This window comes from Thermobia domestica, chromosome 9 (genome assembly GCF_964235325.1).
Source record: "Thermobia domestica chromosome 9, izTheDome1.hap1.1, whole genome shotgun sequence".
In the NCBI taxonomy this organism is placed as follows: domain Eukaryota; kingdom Metazoa; phylum Arthropoda; class Insecta; order Zygentoma; family Lepismatidae; genus Thermobia; species Thermobia domestica.
Window position 1 is genome coordinate 216,441,066 of NC_137462.1, and position 23,328 is coordinate 216,464,393.

Sequence of the window (23,328 nt, forward strand, 5' to 3'; positions counted from 1 at the left end):
CAAAAAAACCACGCTCACAGTGTTTGAAGTTGTAGTATATATATATATATATATATGTGTGTGTGTGTGAGAGAGAGAGATGGCTGAAAGGAAATTTCGACACTAATATCATAGAATTACCCGCAGGTTTAAGTAGTTCCGAGAGACTGCTAGCGTGAACGAAGAAAAACATCCTGGCAAACAAGAACATCAAAGTAAATTATTGAATAAATACGACAATCCTGCGTTCTTAGTCGATGAAAAATCTCTCACCCCGAAATACACAACTGAACCTTCCACCAACTATTTATGACGTCATGTGAAAGAGGTTACAACTGCTTAACTTCAAAATTCAGCTGGTGCTTGAAACCAAGCTAAAAATAAGCTTAAGCGAGTTGAATTTGTCGTGAAACATGGTCGCCACATAGATTATAAACCAAACATTTTTTATCTTTGATGGAGCAACATTCACTATAAACAATTGTGTAAATCGGCATAACCACAACATTTTGGGTCCGAAACAACTTCATATAGTACAAAAACATTTGAAACTCCCCGAAAAGTCAACGCTTGGTACGAACTGATGAACAAGGTTTGGGGACTCAATTTCTTTGCCGAAAACACCATAAACAAAATCACATACTTGACCATGCTTGAAACTTTAGTGCCTTCAGGTCGACGAACTGAAAAGTGATAAATATGTCGAGTAATTTTTCAACATGATGGGTCATCTTCCCAGTTTGGGTTGATGTGCGACGTGCGTTGGATCACAGATTCCTGAGATATTGATCGGAAAAGGAGAGCAAATGTTCATGGAATCTTCCCGGTTCTACGAGGAAGTTCTATATAGTTTAATATATCCTCCTTAATGTAGATTTCAAATTTATCTATATCTGAATGACTTAACTGATTTTTGAAGGTCGTTCATCCATCGTGAATGATGTAAGTACATATGTATCTTTGGCATCAATGGGCAAACTATTCGTTTTGTCTTTAAGAAACTGACCACGAATAATTTTGTGATGCTTTCAGGAATTTTAAGTTTGATTTGGATTGCAGAAGTTATATGAGTATTCTGTCGTCGTGGGTCTCAATTCATATTTGAAATTTACGTCCTCAAACGAAACTAGGAAACAAAATAAAAATAGGAAGATAGTCGTCTTCAGCACAATTAATACACGTAATGACTGAACTTAATTCTGATGGGAGGACTATGGTAATATTTTTGTTTTAAGCTTGTGTTTTAACTCTACAATTTGCATTTTAATTTATTTTTGTATTTTCTGAAAAGGCTACGAATTTATTTGAAATATCGAGAGAAACATCACAAATAAATACAATGTTCAGTTATGTGTGTTCTTTATGTTTTAGAGAATACTTTGCGGTAATGTGATAAAATGGAAGGAATCAACAGATTTTTCTTAGATCATACCATCTACATATGAAATTAATAAGTGAATGTACAGAATTGAGTAGCAAATCGAACTCGGCTAAGCAAAACAATATCCAGTCGTCTTCTTGGAATATCCACACACCACTGGCTATTGACTCCAAGTTTAGTAAGCGGCTCAGTCCCGCATTTTTTCCACTTTTCGGGACTTTATGGACGGTAGATAGTATGTTTAATACTGAATATGAACCACATCTTTCTCTTCTGCTTCGTAAATGAAAGTACTAAGGCATGGAATTACCACTTTTGAAGCAGACAACCACTGATCTATAGAACAGGTATATAAACCTTTTGAATATCTGAACGGTTTATGTCACGAAATGCAACTATATGTTATGATACATAATACGGATATCTGGACGACGATCACATATTTGGACTACGTAGTAATTTTTAATACCAAAAATGTCCCAATCACTACGTATTACATGTACGAGGGAGGTTAAAGTTTCCAGCCTAACACAGTCACACACAACTCATTTTTCAAAATACTTATAGTATGTTATGTAACTATATTTTCGAGGATGTTCTGCAAAAATACCGTAAATGTATTTCAAATGTTTCTCTCTTATTACAGGCTTGAAGTGTCCATGACGGAGTACATTGACTTTTACCAAATGTAAGAAGGGAGTGGTAATCAAAAATATCTTCTCAAAGAACATGGGAGGGAAGAAAAGTTTTGATGAATTGAAACAGATAATGGATGGCCAATGATTATCTTTCATATAGGACAGTGAAATCGTGGATAGAAAAGTTCAGGAGAGGCAGGAGGAGCACCGAAGATGAAAACATTGTCGGCAAGGTGGGTGTACAAACTCCTCACAGCTAATTAGAAGCGGACAAGACGGGACTGTGCACAGTGTGTGTTGCGCCGTTCTTCAGTGAGTGCTTCCAACTTTATTAAACAAATTGTTACTGTTGATGAAATGCAATTATATGTGTATGATCCCGAGACCAAACTCGGTGCCATAGTGAGTTACCAAGAAAAATTCGCTGGGAAAGTAATGGTGTCATTTTTGGGGATTGTGAGGGGGGGGGGTAATACTGAGCGAATATCTGTGGAAAGGCACTACACTGAATGCTGAAAGATATGTAAACCTGGTAGAAAAATTACATACTATATTGAAGGAAAAGAGGCGAGAAAAACTGTCCAAACGCACTACCTTCTTCCAAGACAATGCTCCTTGCCACAAACCACCCATCGCAATACACAAACTGTGTGAACTGAAGTTCATATCATTGACCCACTATTCTCCAGATCTGGCCCTCTCAAACTATTATCTTTTCCCAAAACTTAACATGCACCTGAAAGAAACTGAATTTAGAGATACTAATGATGTCAGCAGTTGTAGAAGATGGTTTGCAGCACAATACAAAATGTTTTATCATCATGGGATAAAGTTGCTGCAGGATCGTTGTATTAACTGTATTAACCTACAAGTCAACTACATTGAACAAAATGCTATCAGTGTGCACCTGGCGCCATATTTTCATTCCGAGGCCAGAAAAACTTATCTAGCCTCCCTCGTATACTAACAGAAATAGGAAGCGTTAAACTTACACAGCGCAGCGAAAAAAATGTGAAACGTTTACAAGTATTTTTTTCATAACTGAAAGCTGCAATCACTTTTATTTTATATATAAGATCTGGAGGAAGACATGTTGTACTCATGCCAATCGTATCACAGAAATCGCTTTACGTAAGAACTTCCAGAATAGATATCAAATAAATAAACAAAATAGACTGTGAAATAACGTAAAGGAACAAAGTAGTTTTCACTAATTTTCCTTATTAACAATACTGAAATAAAGTAAACAAAAAATAATTAGGGACTCTTCAATGATTTGGTTCCTCATGATTATGACCACTGCCTTATCTTAACAGGTTTGGTTTGTATCCAAAGACTCAGACCTTTCCCGAGTAACAGAGACAAGCTTAATTAATTAAATTTATATAACGACAGCATTGTTAATTGTTCTGGGATTACGTATATTGCTCACTCAATGTCAGTGTCTGCTTATTTATATTCGGACCTAAATAGAATCGACGAAAGAGAAAAGAAAGAAGATAGGAACATAAGTTTTAGTGAAATTTCGCTTACCTCCGACACATTATCCTTCGTAGCTTCACTTGCTGCTGCCTTATTTTCGTTTTCAGTATAATCTGCTTCCACAAGCGAAAGACAATTCTGTGTTTCACTAGAATCAGGCGGAACTCCATCACTGACAGATGGAAAGGCAGAATGATTCAGGTGGCTCAAAGTCAATTTATATAAGCGAGAGACTTCCCTTTTTAGACTATTTAGTTTCAATTCCAATTCATCAATATCAGAAAGCAGCTTGTAGCACTTTTTACAAATAACGAAACTATGAATGTTATCCTTTTCTATCGTACAATTTAAGACAATCGCGAGCTGATCAGCTAAAAACCTCTTCTGAGATCTGTTGATGCAAGTTTTAAATATATTAAAACTTCCACGTGCGGATGTTCCTACTACATCATCGCATATGAGACATTTCGTGTTCCTAGGTACTGTATTATGCTCCCTTTGTTGCTCAGCTGATAAAGTGTCTGAGAGAGACATCTGAAATAAAAGAAAGTAACAATTTTAATAATATTAACAATAATGTCCACTAGTTAGTTTATGAAAATACATTTTAGGAAACGTATTCATCTTTTTTGTTTACGTACTTGTATATTGATGCATAATAATAACGAAGTAAAATAAACTAAATTTTACCTTATTACATTTTTTTTTCTGCTGGCTGTTACCTTGGACAAGGAACGAAAATTGAGATTCCACTTGATTGCATTCCTATTGTTACACAACACTTCTAGTTCATTATCTTGTTGTTTAGATTTTTTAGTACACGATGGGAGTCCTTACTTCAAATTTGTATAAGTACCCTGCAGTATTGTGTACAAATACAGAAAACGGCAAACAATATGATTACCTTGAGCATGAAACACCCACTATTTTTTGACAATTTCTTGCAGTGTTGCCACATCCTAAGTCCAACTATTTCGTATTCATGAGTTGAAGAAATCCCCATCTATGTTAATGAGTAACGTATTATTTCCTGGGCAGTGTTCATTCCATGGTTTAGTATACTGAATTACGTAATCCCATTATTTATCTAATACGTCACTATCTTGGTTTATGTCTGGATTCCAGGTTCTAATAAAATATGATTTATGCGTAATTCTTTCAATTTGTAAGCAGGTATTTTTACCTTGTTTATGGAATGTACGCCTGATACTGCTAGACTTTGCTCCTTTGAGTCTCTCAGCTGTTCTTTTATTATTGAAGCTATATTATATATATATATATATATATATATATATATATATATATATATATATATATATTTCTTTCATGCCTATATAAATATGTTTACATTGGTATGTTACCGAGTAATTGCCCTAATTGCCTTGGTTGTCTAAGTAATAATTTTATAGTTAATTAAATACTTTTCTAAATTTCTAACTGACTTTACTGCTACTCTAAATCCACATTTTTCAACCACCACTTTTGTATTCGACACGAAAAGTTTAGGCTAGATTGGTAAAAATATTCAATTGTTCATTTTTCTTCCCTTTGCTTGTCCTTCCCCTCTCCCCTCTTACTCATAGACTTTTAACCTGTGCTTGCCACTTATTTATAGTTGGTGTGGAATAATCATTTTGTGTATTTAAATCATATTATAAACAAATAGAAGGTCTGCCTATAAGTAGTCCCTTCTTACTGCTGCTTGCCAACATCGTCATGAATCACTATGAAGCCAAAATACTGACGGGAAAATCGCTTAAATATGTAAAATATTGCAGTTTCGTCGACAGTAACTTGCTTTTCTGTAAAAATGATAAAGGAATGGAAATGGTGTTGGACGAATTAAACAAAATACATACAATCATAAAATTTCTAACAGAAATGGAAGATCAAAATAAAATTAATTTCTTACAGGTTAGGGAATAAATCTTACAGAGAAGAAAGAGTGTCAAATTTTTATCTAAATGAAAAATCAGCTCATACCTTTAAACTTGTTGGATAAAGTTTTTCCTTAGATTATATACACTAGTACAGTAGAATTTCTCTAATCCGTCACCTTTGGGACTGGGGGTATGGTCGGAACGCAAAAAAAGGTCGGATTATCAGAAAATAGGGAATATTTATTGTCGTAATGTTTACGTTTCACTCCTGACATATTGAGAAAACACTGTACTGTAAACAGGGTTCGCTGGTTTAAACCAGCTTTTTTTTTTTTAAAAAAAAAAAAAAAGAAGGGTTTAAACCAGCTGTTTTTTTTTTTTTTAAGTTTAAACCAGCAAAAAAAAAAAAAAAAAAAAAAGAACGAAAAATGCTTTAAATCGTATGAACTTCACGGTGACGCTTTTACATATCACGGCGTTTCCACATTTCACCTTTTAATCAAGGCGTCCCATGTTCAATTCTCGGTCCAACCATAACCCTTCTTTCAAGTGTAAATCAAGTAGCGGTTCGGATGTGTCTTCTTCGGTACATGACGTTTGGGTGCCGCCGTTTGGGCGCGGACGTTTGGGCCCCGCCGTTTGGGCACTGGACGTTTGGGCGCGAGTTAAAAAGTCGTTATGTTAGGCGCTGAGTACTAAGTTCGAATCAAGATATCACAAGGTGTCTACTGTAGTGGAAGTCCTTGAATTATACTGGATTTTGTTTTACATACTAGAAATACTGGAATTTCAAAATTATAAAAACTGAATTAACAATTAAATTTTGTAAATTTAAGTTTCAACGAAAGTTAAGTGTGCTTTTTATTTGATAACTTTTCAAGCCAAATGTAAGTAGACCAGACTACATATGATTGACTGCATTACATACATAGTGAGCCTATTCCATTAAAAAAGTTAAAGCAGGCCTTCTACTGTAGTTACGCAATAAGTGTGAATGTCAAACACATTTCTAGTGGCTAAATGACCAATATATGTACACTTAACTATTATTTTCACTTTGAAATCGTTTTGTTTTTTTTCTTTCGCCACTTTCTTTAATGCAGATTAAATGCTCACAATGGGACGAAAAAAATGTGTGTTAAGTTTTGATTTTTATATTGGAATGTTAATAAAAAAAGTGATACCAGAAATACGGCATACTACAATTCCTAAACTCAATGTGTTAGACATCCTGTATGCGAAATATGTCTTAGACACCATGTATGCAAAATATCTTTCCCTCAACTCGATTAGGATATAGGATTTTTAGATTTCTGGGCTCTCGGCATCTAAGGCCATTTAGCCCGTCACGTTTGAGGGAGCACACTATCCGGGGAAAGGGAAGGAAGAAAGGATTGGGGAAGGAAGGAAGCGGCCTGGACCTATAAATTAGGTACCACCCCGGCATTTGCCTGATGTGAATGAAGAAAACCCAGGAAAACCTCATTCAGGGTGGCTGGCCTGAAAGAGCGTGTTACACTTTTTCGACCGAGTGCCCCCACCGGGAATCGAACCCGGGACCGATCGCACCGAAGGCGAGAGTGTTAGCGACTACGCTGAAATCTTTTATTGGTAGTTCTTTATTGGAATTAAGGAAGAGAAGAGTTTGGCAAACGTAATACGAAAGAAAACAAATTTTAATATTCATAAATATGTAATTATTAACTTTCTTTAAAAAAATACAAAAATTAAAGCAATATGTTTTATTTAACATTAAGAAAATTATTAACACTTCGTCTGATTCCTTCATTTCCTAGCTTTCTTATATATTACAAAAATTAGATCAACATTAGATCAGAAGTACAAGAATCGTGAACAAGCGAAAAATCAATCCATGACGAGGTTAGGCAACCAATGCCAGAAACGCATTAAACTATTTAATTTAGATGAATAAATAAGATAGAAAATATACAGATAAGTGAGGTAAGATAAAGATAGAAGTGTAGGAAATATATATATCTTGATTGGCGCTTAGTTTTCAGTGCCTAGCTTACTTTATATGTCGTAAATTGTGATTTTTACTATGTACCTCGCGCCCAAACGTCTGGCGCCTAAACGGCTTTGCGCCCAAACGTCCGGCGCCAAAACGTCCTGTCCCGGTCTTCTTCTTACCTCGGTATTACATAAACATATTAAGCCTAACACACGAAACGAAACTAAATTGTATGCCTGAATGCCTGTTGTTTTATAAAGAAGTCTTATATATATTTATAGATATATAAGTTGCTTAAACATATTTATAGAATTAACAAAAAATTATCGACTGCCTAGGTAGCTTCCAACATTAGCTTGGATTGGACTTTCAGTTTTAAGTTAATTGAAGGATATCTAATTATTAAATTCAATACCTCAGTTTTAGCGTACTGATTATGATACGCTGACCATAAAATTTTATATGCCAAGCAATAACGGGACTTTTCCTTATTTATTTGAAGGCGGGAGTTTTCCGATTTATATATAATTCTGTATAATGGTTTCATTTGCGCAACTGTTTATCTTTTTGTCCTTCTGAAATGACTCTTGACAATTATATTAACAAGTATGTAAAGATTAGTAGCACAACATATTTTTATCAGGAATCTTAGTGAGCGAGTCGGCAGACTCATCGCAATTGTGGCCAATTGATTCCGCTTTAAGCTTATGTGACCTCTTCTAGAATAACCCCGTTGTTGCATAATAACACCAAGGCGAAACAAACTTATTACTGTCCATATGTAATATAAATACATAGAGCAAATCACTTAAACAAAAAAAAAAAAAAAAAAAAATTTTCAATAAAAAAATGGTTTTTGCCAACCCTGACTGTAACGAACACAGAAGAACACTGCTGTAAAACCAACGAATAGTAAGCACTAAAAACTGCACGATATGGTACAGAAAACACGGACAACGAAAGAAACTATACAAGAAATAACGGAGCACTAAAGCGGATATGCGGTAACAGCAAGTAAACAATAATACCACAACGGCAGTCAAAGACAATGGGCCTCGTGAGTTACCGATGAATCGGGACAAGTTCGGCTCGAGCCAACACCACCTAGATTTGAGAAGGCCAGATGGCTGCTACAGTGACGTCACAGCAGTGGTCTTACCAGCTGAGTAGAGGAGTTCTCGAGTGCTACGAACTTCATAGCTTTCAGAAATGGGAAATTACAATTTAGTATTACGCAGCACTCTTGCTCTATTTGTGCTCTTTTACGTGTTCTTTCTTAAACTACATACGTATATGCCTAATAAGAAGATGCATCAGCAATATTGTGACTTAAATCCCTGAAAAGGAAAGAAATTAGAGAAAGCAAAGAACTTTTGCCATGTTGCGACAAATAAGTTACTATTGTTTTCTAGTCAATATTACTGTACATTCCCCAAAAAGTTTATTGTTCTGTTATAAGCATAAAAGTATCGTTAGTGCAAGCGAAAGTTAGTATCATGACTTCACGTTCCTCGATTAACATTTATGACTCAATCACAATATTCATAATCAAATATAGTACAAATGGATGATTTACTAAATTAAAGAGAAAGATCAAAACACCTATTGTAATTAAGGTACATCACAAAAAATACATGCTACTTGAAATTAAGTAAGAAATTAAAGCATTACGACCCCTAACAAGGTGAATTAAATTTTTGTAAGTCAGTTTTATTGAGGAATGGTTTGCAATTTTATACCAAGCAAGCGCTTCAAACCATTCTTTTTCTTTTCAATTTTCATGCAAAAGAATAAAATATTTTACTATTTTGTACCTGCACTAGTTCATTTTCTGCATTAATAGTCACGGCAATTTTCAACATTGTTAATTAATATTATGAATATCAATTACGGTAAGAGACGACATACACTTTGGAGAAAGGGTCTGTTGTTAACACATTCTATACTTTTAACAAAATTCAACATTGTTCAAATGCATACTTACACAATTTTAGATACATGTATTAATACAACACATAGACAATATTTCCGACAATAAAAATATCGTCATTTTCTGAGAAGATCATAGGAAAATTTAACAACACTCTTCATAAACCAAAATCAAGACTGTATTCTCTTGTTACAATATTATTTCTTATATGTGTTTGATCTCTTTGAAACTTTCTTCCATTCCTAGTTTCAAGTTATTTCGAAAAACATAAACCAATGAAAAAATGCTATTGAAGAGAATCACTATTACTTATATTTGATCAGTCTTATGTAATTGGAATTTTTCGCTTACTTTTCGTTTTAGTTCCATTAATATCAATTCCGATGAAATAAATATAAAGAAATATATGGAATGTTATTATTACATCAGGTAAACCTAAATTTGGTATTCTATTCATACATTTAAAGCCCTATAATGTTTGAATATTATAAATTGATGTTGAACGTTATGATTGCAGTACATTTCTTCCAATCATATTTAGGTATAATGATTTAATTTCCAAATAAGAGCTGCAGTCAGCTAAATGGATTCTAATTGAATAATGTGTGGTTAGTCAATACCACCCAGAGAGAAGGCCAATGGGCTGTCCAATGGCACCATGTAATATCCTACTTGTAAGTAGACTTATTAACCACCGCTACATATTTGTTGTATGTACGTAAAAGGAAAAGAACTTATGTCATAGTACTCATACAAATCAAAATAGTTTGGTTTTGCCAACACTTCTGTCTCACAATTAAAAATATACGATTACTGTTTAATCTTAAATTTAGAGTATAACTAGTGTTATCATAGACATATCAAATATTTTAAACTAAATGGGTAATATTGGCATATAATACAAATTGAACAATATTTAAAGTACCTAGATAAGTGATATTAAGTCAATTTTGGATTTTTTCAGCATTGCATGGAATTAAGATTGTACAGTATGTTGTCAATAGCACTAGCAACCTCAATCCGCAATCAGAATTACACATTTGCATACTTACAGCTCATATTTGTTGTTGTTTACAAATAAATTTGATTCAAAATTCGGTAAATTCTATTGAACATATATTCCATCAATTTCAAGGAGTTATATTTGTAACAATTTCTGGAATTAGCATTGACTTTATAAAATTACTTATATACATACTCTAATGTTCAAATATTTGCGATATAAACTACTTTAAATAGAAGAATTGAAAATAAAAGCAATATATAACATAATAAAGTACAGAATAATCATGATACGCTGTAACACAACAGTAAATTGTTATCAAGTATTTTTTTTTAAATGTACAACAAATGTGGTAATATAAAAGAAAATTACAAGAAGTACCATAGCGTATTTACTCTCATTGTGTGTATTACAAAGAAAATAACATATACAAAGTTTTCGTGTTATATTGTAACTGAATCAATCTTTTGAAACACTACGTGTTCAAAAAGAAAGAAAGGAAGATGTAGTTTCTTAAAATTCTTTTAAGTCACTGATGCAGTATATGACCATGGCCAAGTATTACCATTTAACTGGCATTCATATGTACTTAATTACATTGTTCATTTTGCGCATTCACATTACTCATAAGGTTACGAACAAAGTTTACAAAAAAAAAAAAAAAAAAAAAAAAAAATCCCTTCCATCTCTCTCAAAAAGTAATATTTCCTACACAAATTGTTGCTCTTGGTTCAAAAAATATCTACATATTCAGATGTACTAATCTATGTTAATGAAATGTGACATTATATATATGCAGATTTAAAGAGAGTGCATGCAGATTTAAAAAATACTCTCTCAAAAAAATTTCGGGAAATTTTTTCAAATTTCTGCTGAATTTACCAACTGTGATGTATACGTGTGATATCATTGGCAAATCTGTTTAATTGTGAAGACTGTGACGTATGAACTACGAATCTAAGGAAATCAGGGTACGAGCATGAGCTTCTAATGATTTTTCTATATTCTAACATGTTGTAATATTTCTTCTTTCTTCATGAAATGAAGTAAAATCCTTAATTATGCTCTCTAGGATAAAGATGAATGATTAATAAATTAAATGGTTATGAAAAATGGTGGAATGAGAGAGTGGGAGGAAACGGGAGAAAGCCGAGAAAACCCACCAAAACGATGTTATCCTCCATAAACTCACTTGTCGTGGGACCGAACCATAGACTCCTCACGTGAACCACCGTACTTTCTCTTCTATTTCCATGCCTACTAACAGTACTCCAGTGAAAATCGGTAAAAATATAGCCTAAGACAGGAAATGTTTTTTGAGGTACTTTTTATTCAGGTATCAGTACTTGGTTTCCTCACTAATAGAGCCTAAAAAATATTTTTCGGGAATTTTTCTGGCGAATTTCTACGATTCTTGCATTCACAAGGCATGATTGTGTGGTATTGTTCGAAAACTGATTCATTCTGAAAACAATGATGTATGAACCATGAATCGAAGGTAACTATGATAAAAGCAGTAACTTCGTAAACAGTTTTCTTAAAAAAAAAAAAAAAAAAAAAAAGAAGAAGAAGAAGAAGAAGAAAGCTTTTATATAGAAATGTTCCTAAACAAAATAAATTTATGGCACGATTCACGAAGGAATAAATAATAAATAAGCTTTACAATAGTGAATGTTGAACCTGAAACCTTGTTTCGCGAAAGATTTTGTTATATTGTAGGAACAAGTTGGATTTTTCAAAAGACTGATTCAATTATATTTTAAAGATTTTTTCATACTTAAAATGAATACACCTTAAAGGACTCTATATACACACAGCAGTATATAAGTATATTATTTACATGCAATTTACAGAGCTTCAGTTCACCAAAGTTTGAAATTTTCTGTTCTTTACTTTGGATGTGTTCAAATTGTTGTTCACTTTTATGCAATAATTCTTTAACAATGTGTTTGTTGCACACTTAATGATATTTTGAAAGAACAAGTATACGTTATGATCTTTACAAGCATAATTAACTCCAAGGTAAAAATCATTGTCATCCATGACACCTAGTGTTTTGTTCATCAGTTCTTGTCTTTGATTTTTGCATCGCAGAAATTGTTGTTCATTGTGGGATTCTATTAACTTCTTTGCTACGATGTATGTAAAAGTCACTGCTGTTACAACATCCGGATGTGGACACAACAACCCTCCTCTATCCATGTTTCTCACAAATCTGTATGCAGTTTCATTTGCAGTTAAAGATTTGTCTAACGTGACAGAGCATTTGCATGCATCGCACCGTATTTTTTTAAGCACTGAATAACAGCAATAACCAGCCAGATATGTGAGAACTGGAACAATATGTTCTACCTCAGTAAAGTCTGATTCTTGTACGTGTATTGAAATAGATGTTTGTCCCTCGGACAAATCATCCAGTTCAGGCTCAGATACGAGATTTTCCTCATCACTCGTGTCAAAAGCCTCGATGGGAACATTTCCAAACACGCTTGAAGACAGCGATAGCGGTAGCAATGACTGAGTTCTGAGTTTTGATTCTGCTTCAAAAACTTGTCTTATTGAGATATTGTATTGTGAACCAGCAAGTTGTCTATATTTTCCAAATCTTGCTTCCAGTTCATCTGTTTGCACTTGTCCTGGAAGGAAATATTTCATTCCTAGTTCACAAATACAATATCTCGCCATTTCTATTAAACAATACGTTGTGTGCTTCAATGCGTTGTGGGTTTCTTTTGACAGTTTCCCCTCAGTAATGTCAACCTTTTCCCACAACTCGAGCCAATCTAGGAACTGATGTAAAAACATAATGTTTGGGTCTGTTTCAGGGGGACCTAATGGTTCCATTGAAGCATTTCTGAGTCTTTTTCCTTTGAATGGTGTCTTAACGTTAACTATGTCCCACCAACGAGAAATCAGTTTTATGTATTCTGCTGTCCCTTGAAAGTTCAAAATTTTGTGTTTCTTCCCAATTTCTAATAATCCTTCAATAACGAAGTTGTTAAAAATTTGGAGAACAAATTTTACATTCTGTTTCTCCAAATTTGAAGGACATAATGCTTTCAAAGTCAGTCCACGCCCATATTTGAGCAAATTATCATGTTCTATTTCAAACATTTTTGTGAGTGCTTGAAAAGATGCAGTTTCCAAAGTAATATTATCTACTGATGAATCAAATTTAGGGTAAAGCATGGACTGTCCAACATTTTTCTTATTTAACCAGTTGTTTCTTATACACTTTAAAATATGCACAGCATCTATAACAAAAAATAATGGTCTTGAAAAGTCGCAAGGATGTGGGAATACAATACTAACTTTTGATTCATTGGAGAAAAATGACATTGCTTTTCTATTAATTGAATTATTGTCACTAGCTACAGCAATCACTTTAAACCCAATGTCTTCCAAACCTGTGATCAGCTTTTTTATCATGTTATGCAGTAAGTTAGCTGTAAAGTTTCTTACAGGAAGAATGTGAATCACATCAGAATACGATGATAACAAACTTTTTATCATAAACACATAAGCAGATGTTGCTGCTAAAACACTATCAAATGAAGCCCCAACTATATTTCCCCCCTTATAATCGAAGAAAGCTTTCAAATGGATTTCATCCATCAACATTATCACTGTTCTATCATTTGTCCCCACAAACTGAAATTTGTCTCTAATATATTTAAGAAAATTTGACGATTGTTCATTTTGTGGGTTACAGTTTAGATTCGAGCATATGTTCTGAATTGTTTTATGGTGGGGAATAATTACAATTCCGGCGCTCCGTAAAAAACGATAAGCATGGGGAGAAATGGAATACAAGATGCTATATAAAATTAATAAGAGTGGAGAATATTTAACTCTGAATCTTGAGACAAACAAATTTTCAAGCTGTTCAGAAATGAAGTTCAGCACTCCTTTTTTTTCGTCTCCAACAATGTGTTTTACTTTTTGTAAAAGTGACTGTATTACTTTAATTTTATGTTCAATATTGCTTCCAGGATCAACATTTTCTAGTTTCTGAATTTCGGTCATTGTCGTGAACAAATTATTGATATTTTCAATACGGGAAGGAAATGATAAGTCACCAATACATTGCAATTCCGATCCCCTGTAATAGCCAGAACAGTTCAAATTTTTATCAATAGTCACAGCAAAAACTATTGTAGGGACACTGACAGTTTCAACTAGCATAAAAATTGCCAGCTCTTCTTTAAAAACAACATCCCAACCTTGTGGCAAAGATTTTTCTTTCAGTTTCTCCTGCATTTCCTGAACAGATGAAAAAATGTTCGATTTCCAATATTCTTCTTCCGAATGTAAGCTATGAGCAATAGCTTCCTGCACATGCTGATTTTCTATTCGGGCCCTTTTACTTTCTCTGCTCTCCCTACGTATTTTCTGAGTGCTTAAGTAAAAAGGTGCACCTTGAATTCGTGATGGTACTGCATCTTTCTTTAATCTTGGACGGGAAAGTGGAGCTGTTATCTTCATCCCTGTTTTGGGATCAAATTCTGTTGTTTCCCGGTCAATGTCACATTCTCGAAAATGTTTTTCACATACCTGGAAGTAGGAAACATTTAATTTTACCTAAGTATATACATACTTCTCAAGTAGTAGCGTTCAAGATTCTGCGGAGATTCTGGAATTTACGCAATTTTTGAGACCCATATACTTATTTAAACACAAACAATATATTTTATATGAATAAATTTAAAATGGTGGGGCTGATGAGAAAACGTGGTAGCGGGATTTTTACCGTCAGTTTGCATAGCAGTCCGAAAAGGAGCACAAATACACCATGATGAAAGTATATTTGTTATAAAAATTCCTGCTCTTTGAATAAATACTAAATACAAGGCCTATATTGAAAAACACATTTGCTGTAGTTTTGAAGTGCATTGTCAGTAGGTCTTAGAAACTTCCAGCATCGCTGTATCTGCATCTTCTCATTTATTGTATTTTCCACTAACGATCCTTTTTATGTGAGTTAAGGGGTAGTTCCCTGACTCTAAATGGCATATTTCTAATGCTACTTTCAATCAAAACAAGATCTCTAACTTCTGGGAAATGCCGCTTTGTAACCAAGTGGCTGACGTGTGTGCTCCTGATTCGATTCCCAGTGATGGTATTTGCTTTGGATTCAGTACCGAGTAGTAGTTTGAATCGAACTTTAAATAGTTGATTCCGTCTCATATAGCCCCAGCGTGAAGAAAAAAGTGGACGTAAACTCCAATCAGGTAACTTTTCAATTTACTGTCCAAATTAATAACAATATGTAACAAATGCGAGAAATACTGAAGAAATTACTTGCAACTATTAGCTATTATTATTATTATGAAATGAAATGTTTAAGTTTTACGTCCTACGGTTATGGCGGCTAGGCTAAACGAGACGGTGAAGATGAGAAATGAATGAAATGGTGGAATGAAGAAAGTGAACAACGAAAAAACCAACGAGCACGATGTTTGTACACCACAAAGTCCACACGGCGCGAGCTGGAATCGAACCAGGGATCCCAAGTACCGGAGGTGAACGCTCTACCACTGAGCCAACGTGCCCCCAATTATTATTATTATTATTATTATTATTATTATTATTATTATTATTATTATTATTATTATTTTAATGACAGAATATAAATCATCAAGTAGATTCGGAAGAAGCAACAAGGAAACACTATTAATGGTAATTCTTTCTTTAGTTTTCCCATTTTCGTGGTGGTAATACCTCATCTTTCATGCCACTCAAAGGTATAAAATTACGGAGATAAAGGAGCAATTAATGTAAATTATTATGTATATTAAATAATTTCAAATAACTTAGATTACTGTATAGCAGGACTATATTTCAACTATCGCTTATTTTTGAGTTCACAATCAAACAATGCCTCTTTCAGCACCATAGTTCTTACAAATATTCAAAGCAATACAAATGAGGCTGCAAGTAGTTGTAGAGCGAAGTTCAATTTCTTAAGAGTGAATATTGCAAAAAGGGGAAAAATAAACTTAAAACTATTTTTCCTTCAGAGATGATGGGTTTTAAGTATTATTACAAAACAATAGTGGCGTCGCCAGACACTTTTAGAGGCCACAAGCCCTAACAAACTGACTTCATAGCAATATTTACCTAAGTATTAAGCTATGCACTAAAATGAAAAGTCTTTCGATTTATTTTTAGTAATCTGAAAAGTATTAATTTGTATGGGTAAAAATGTCAAAGTAAGTTTATCTATTCTAATTTGATTAACAGCTTGTACGATTTTAATTCGTATGGTAAATTTGTAGTTTTTTCCTGCAAATTTTAACATTGTTCTCAGATCAGCATAACGTGGAGGGAACTTCGACTAAAATGGACAGAAGAGAAAATGTTTAATATTTACAATATTCAGGTAATAATAATAATAGAAGAAGAAACGGATAGATTAATTGGATACAACTAAATGGGCAGCGCCTATATTACTAGACTTTCTCCAGTCTCCAATGCTCAACTTCTGGCGACGCCACTGCGACATAATAGACTTAATAATATTTAGTACTATAAACGAAGAATATACTGTTACTTACCCTGGAGTGCTTTGAAGGTGTAAAACCTTCCCTCTTAATCGCATTTATCCACTTTGTTTTGAGGCTTTCTTCTTCTGGAAACTTAAAAACGTGAACCTTTGGCCCGTTGTCGTAGTTTCCATTACAGAGAGGCACAACACATCTATGAGGCATATTTAATTAACAAAATAACATTCCTCACTACACAACGGTAAACCTTTACATGTACAGAATATATCCACAATTAATATATAGAATATTTCAGCACATAACTACACGCATAAGAAAAACAGTGCACGTAACAAAAATCACAACACTCATTAACAGCTAAAGAAACTCTGGCAAGTCCGAGAGAAAAGGAATTTCCTTTGGGGAGACGCGCAATAAATAACTATACCAACACCTCCCACAACAGAGGGAGGATGACAGCAAGGGTGACAGCGAAGTTTGAGATTTCTGGACCAGACGACTTGTGCTGACGTCACAAGCTCCTCCGAATCCAGCACTCTGGCCTTCTCAAATCTAGGTGGTGTTGCTCGAGCACGGTCGGATCAACAGGAGTGGCAGACGAGAGGAGTTCTACTGTATCTCAAGAAAATAACATCCAATACCAAATAAATACAGTTTATGATTTAAACACACAAAATGGTTAATCCAGATCAATTTTAAACAAATAAATAAAAACATACGCATTAAAAGTCTACAAGAGTAAGAGGGAAGGACACGGAAAAGGAACCAAAAATGAACAATTGGATATCACTACCAATTTGGTCTGAATTTTCATATCGGTCCAAGAAGTAGTGCAGAAATGTGGATTTAGAGTAGCACTAGATAATTTAGAAAAGTATTTAACCAACAATAAAAATTATTTCTTAACCAATCAAACCAATCAGATCGCTTATTTGCAGTGACACTACACTAGGGTTTGAAAAAACGTTTTTTTCTTAAACCCAACCCACCTGGGTCCATAGGGGTTTTTGGGTTTCTTCGAAATATTTCCATGTCTTTGGGATAAAAGTGTTAAAATGTGATTTATATTTCAAGACTATCATTGTCGCAACTTGAAAAAATTTTCTATTCACTACTGTTTTGAAAAAATGGCCGCCATTTTGAAATTTTACGGTGGATTGCCGCCAATATATATATATACAGGGTGTTTCAAAACAACACCGACAAACGTTTGGGAGGTAATTCCTGACATGAAGATAAGACAAAAGGTATAGACCAACCTGGGTGCAGAAATCCGTCATTTCGGAGTTACAGCCTGCCAAAAACATGGAAAAAATGCACTTTAAAGATCCATAACTCCAAAACTATGGGATCTACCGTAGTCGAGTCAAGACTTCACTTAGGAACTAGTATGTGCTCTATCCAAATATCCATGTTTCAGAATCCTGTGGCACTTCCGACCAATTTGTATAGAGATAGTGGAGAGTACTTCAAATTATATGCCCGTAGCCAAATTCCCTTTATAAAAATTTCCTCGTGAGTACTTTAGGATTCTGAAACTTGGATATTTTAATACAGCACATACTAGTTCCTAAGTGAAGTCTTGACCCGACTACGGAGGTCCCATAATTTTGGAGCTATGAACCTTTAAATTCCATTTTTTCATATTTTCGGCAGCCTATAACTCCGAAAGGAAGCATTTGTGCACCCAGAATGGTCTATACTTTTTGTCTTATCTTGGTTGGTAAATATAAATGCAGCTAATTCCGAGTGTCTCGTGCTTCTACTCTGAAAAATTCTATTTAAAAGACCGAAAATTGTGCTTTGTAGCGTGAATACCCGCTATTAAAAAAAATGACCGCCATTTTGAAATTTTACGTTGGTATGCCACCAAAATCTATACAGGAAATTTAGTGTGTCTCGAGCTTGTACCTTGAAAATTTAAACTCAGAAGACCGAAAGAACAAATGTAGATCGAGTCATCCTAGGAGCCTTAGTAACGTTCGCCAAATATGAATACTAAATATATTAATTTAAAACAAAGATATAATTCATGTATTATAAAATAAATGGTTTTATTGTTGAAGTTCACTTCCGATACTTTGCGCGTTCTATTACGGGAATTTCCCTAAAACTAGCAAGACGGTTCTTTCCGGAACATGAATTTAAAACAATTAACAAAGAGTTAATTCACATTTTATAAAGTAAATGTTTCAAAATCTTACCGAGAATTTACCGAGCACTTCTTTCACGACGGGATTTACTGTACCGGTACATCAACACTTCCACAAGTACGGTCGGAACTCCGAGCAAGCTTCTTAAATTTGGCAAGAATTTTTCCGCTATGCTGTTGTTGATTCTACAGAATGCTTATTTGAAGAGCAGCAACTAATGACTGAACTAAACTACTGTACTGTTGATGGAAAACCAAATTTTACTGAAGAATATTAGTGTTACCATCAAATGTATTATATAATACTAACTTTTTTACTAAGTATTTACATATTTACCGGTGGTACAGGCACTTATGGCTTTAAACTCGTCAATCGTATGAGGGATAACGTCCCCCAGCGTCGCCGAGCACATTATTCACGGAGAGTATTTTCTAAAATATAAAATTCCATATTTTACTTCAAATAGGCTATAAACACAATCCATACATTAATTTTTTCTATAATTTTCTCAAGCTAAGGTAAGCTTTTTATTCATTCAGTGCATTCAGAACTTGCATATAGGTCTAACGTTCAATGTTGTATACTTTAACGTGAAAGCATCTAATTCGCCCAAGGAAAGTGTAAAATCTGATAAAAATCACTTTCAATGTGATCACTTTAGTTATATTATTAATATACTTTAAAAAACTCGAAAACCTGGGTGGGTTTTAAAGTTTTTTTTTTTTTTTTTTCAGGTGGGTTCAACCCGAAAAAACTCACGGGCCCACTTGGGCAAACGCTGTTAGTAGACCATGCATTTCACACAATTTCAAAACTAACACTTCTTATTTTTGTACAACTTGATAAAACTCAAACACGATATTATATCAGAATCCTGTCATTTACGCACCACTTCTACACTGCCTTTCCCATAAATCAAAACAAGGTACCTCTCCGCCAAATAGTCCTTTCTACTTCCACATTTAGTGACGCTTACAAGGTGTGTGAGAAATGTAATGAGACTGGCAACGTTGTCTACCGGCCTGTGCTAGAGCGGTTTGTTTATCCCTTCCACTTCCTCAGTTCGAGTTACTACTCCGTACAGCTAACACATTATTTTTGACGGCGCCATCAGTGAAGTTGTGCTTTTGTTGTGTACTACAGAAATGGATCATCGGAATTTAGAGCAACGTTGTGCAATAAACTTGGAGAAGGGTCTAGAACACAGGTCCCCCTATCTAGATTAGTAGCTAGGTTGGTTCCTTTCTGTACCAGACTTTAATATTTAATTCACACAGTATTGCTGACGAGCTTAAGCGAGTGAAGGCGGGTTAGAGCCCCGCAGGGCACTTGTTTTCTCTCTTTATCACAGCTAAATACGAAGGGGGAACCTGTGTTCTAGAACCTTGCCATAAACTTGTGCAACGTTGTGTGTTAAACTTGGTGAATCTGCGAGTGTGACTTTTGAAAAGTTGAAATAGGCCTATGGGGAACATTGCTTATCAAGAGCACAAGTTTTTCGCTGGCACAAATCATTTTTGGAAGGCCTAGAATACGTTGAACGTGTGAGGGCTCTTGTGAGATCAGACCGTCGTTTAACAGTAAGGATGATGAGTGAAGAGTTAAGTTTAAACACATTCACTGTACAAAATGTCGTTCTGACTTCTTCCTTTTCCCGAAATTTAAACATGTCCTAAAAGACGTCATTTTGAAACTCTGGAGAACATTCAAAAGATTGTGACCGACCAGTTAAAAGCAATACCAGTTGAAGACTTCCAGCGCTGCTACCAAAAGTGTGAACAACGACTCCGCCGGTGTATAGCTGCCCAAGGGAACTACTTTGAAAGGGATAACAATGTTGTTTGAAAAACATAAAAAGTTTAGTTAGTACAAAATCAGTCAGTACTTTTCTAACCTCGTACATCAAAAACAAGTATATTCTTAACTATTCCCCTCACCTGACTTTCACTCACTCTTTCTCACAAACCAAATTAAATTTTCCAATTCATCTGGTAAATTTTCTAAAACTGGTCCGGCATTACAGCATTATCACAAGCTTGTACTTGAAATTTTACAATTAAAGTGTTACCGTATTACTAATCTGCACCACATTATATAATCTACTATAATCTTAATTTCTTTTTCGTCATAATACTCACTATTTTCGTAACTTGAAGGTTTGGCACCATCAATATTATAAGAGTAAATTACACTGATTCACCATCATTTTTCACCTATGCTTTGGTACTTCTGTTTTTGCTTAACCATAGCTGCTTGTTCATAATTTGTGTGCCTCCGCTCGTTTCTCCCATCATTTCTTGTCTCAAGGTTCAAGGTTCAAGGTTCAAGGTATTTTCCTTCCTTCTCTTCGGAAGTTTGGATCCTGGAAAAAAAGAAAAAAAAGTAAGTACTGTTTTTTTTTTTCATTTAACGTTTTCCATTTTCTTTTTCCACCAAAATTCAAGAAGTTCTTTGGTTTTTTCCATTTCTTTTTCACTTAGTTCCCTTCCATTTACATTAAAGCCTAGCCTCCAAGCTAATTTAACCAAATTTCCTTCCTCTTTCATTTCATCGATCCATTTCCATTTTTCCCTGATTTTTTGGGTTTCTTCACATTTTAGCAATATGTGTTCTAATGTTTCATCTTCTTTAAAACATAATTGACATTTTTCATTCACTTCTTTAAATTTTTTCAGTCTTACCCCTGTTTCAAGGCTCCCTGACCTGGCTTTGAAAAGTAAAATGCTTCCTAAATCATTGTTCATGTAATTTATTTTCTCATAACTCTTTTTATGTGTGTATATTCCTTTTAAACTGCTCTTCTTTACAACTTCTTCATACCACTTTTCCTGCGCTTTCTCTTTAAATGTTTTTTCTGTGATTTTTTCCCAATTTTTATAATTTTCTTCTCTATGCCAGCGGGTAGTTTGATCATACTTTCTTTCTAATTTCCTAACTCTCCTAAACCATTTCGTGTTCTCCCCTTTTCTCATATGTTTAGTGGCCTCATGCACCACTTTTACTAATCTTGTTTCTTCCATAAATTTTAATCTTCCAAGATATTTTACTTTACTCACACCTTCTCTTTTTTCAAAATCACTCCATCCCATTTCTCCTGTTATTGTTACATTTGCACTTAATTTATTTGCTCCTAGGGCAAACCTTCCTATTTGATTTTGTGCTTGTTGTAAAATACTCCTGGTTTTTTCCGTTAAAGTTATTACTTCATTTGCATATGTTAGCGCCGGTACTGCTACTTGTTTCCATAATATTCTTGATACCTCATATCTATTGTATGACCACATTGCTTTATTTTTTATAATTGCTGTATATTTTTGTACTTTATTTTTCAGTTTTTTTTCATGTTCAACTAAGTATTGTTCTCCTTCCTCAAGTGTGATTCCTAAAAATTCTATTTTTTCAGTCCTGCTTATTTCTATGTTTCCTGCTTGTATATTTTTATTCTCTATGTCTCCACTAAAAACCATGAACTTGCTTTTTTCTTCATTTATTTTTAGACCAATTTCTTCTCCTTTCCTAACTACTGTTTCTAACATTTCCTTAATATCTTCTATATTGTTACTCATCAGAGCCACATCGTCTGCAAATAGAGTGCCAGGGATTTTTCTTACTTTTTCTTTTCCTTGCAATCTTAATTCTAACCCTCTGTTTGTTTTGATCAATGCTTCTTCCACTTCATGTATGTATATGAGGAATAGAACTGGTGATAGAGGACATCCTTGTTTCAAACCTTTATTACTTTCTATCCATTTTGATTTTACGTTTCCCATTTCATATCTGTATTTGTTGTTCTTATATAATTCCTTAAGGAGCATAATAAATTTCTTTGATATTCCTATGTTTTCCATTACTTCCCATAATATATTTCTCTTGACTGTATCATACGCCTTTTCAATATCTATAAATGCTACTATGAAATCTTCTTTTCTTTCTCTGCATATTTCTATCAGTTGTGTTATAATGTAGATGTTATCTGTTGTTCTTCTATCTGTTCTGAATCCATTCTGTAACTCACTTAAAATTTTGTTTTTCTCTAGCCAGTTCATTAACCTATCTCTTAGAATAATTGCAAAAAACTTATATACGCAGCTGGTAATCGCTATTGGTCTATAATTTTTTATATCATGTTTATCTCTACCTTTTCCTTTATATATTAACTTAATCTTCGTTTGCTTCCAACTTGGAGGAATGGTTCTTGACTCAAGTATATTATTCATAATATTCTTTAAACTTTCCAAATATTTATTATCTAAGTTTATTAACATCTCATTTGACACCTCATCTGTTCCTGTTGCTTTTCCTCTTCTTAGCTTTTTCCTAGCCTTCTCTATTTCCATATTTTCAATATCATTAGTTAAGTCCTGACTTTCTTCTTCTGCACTCTCATTACTCATTTTTGCTAAT

General features: G+C 34.1%; 1 protein-coding gene across 1 annotated transcript in view; it reads right to left on the bottom strand.

Moving 5' to 3' along the window:
- LOC145660594 (uncharacterized) overlaps positions 1-21,244 on the bottom strand; it is a 33,099-nt gene extending 11,855 nt beyond the window's left edge. The window contains exons 1-2 of the mRNA XM_081725850.1: positions 21,063-21,244; positions 3,532-4,014 (exon numbers count right to left, since the gene is read on the bottom strand). Of these exons, the coding sequence (XP_081581976.1) occupies positions 3,532-4,014; positions 21,063-21,092 (513 nt within the window). The 5' untranslated portion in view covers positions 21,093-21,244. The remainder of the gene's footprint in view (positions 1-3,531; positions 4,015-21,062) is intronic.
- Between the last annotated feature and the right edge of the window lie 2,084 nt (positions 21,245-23,328).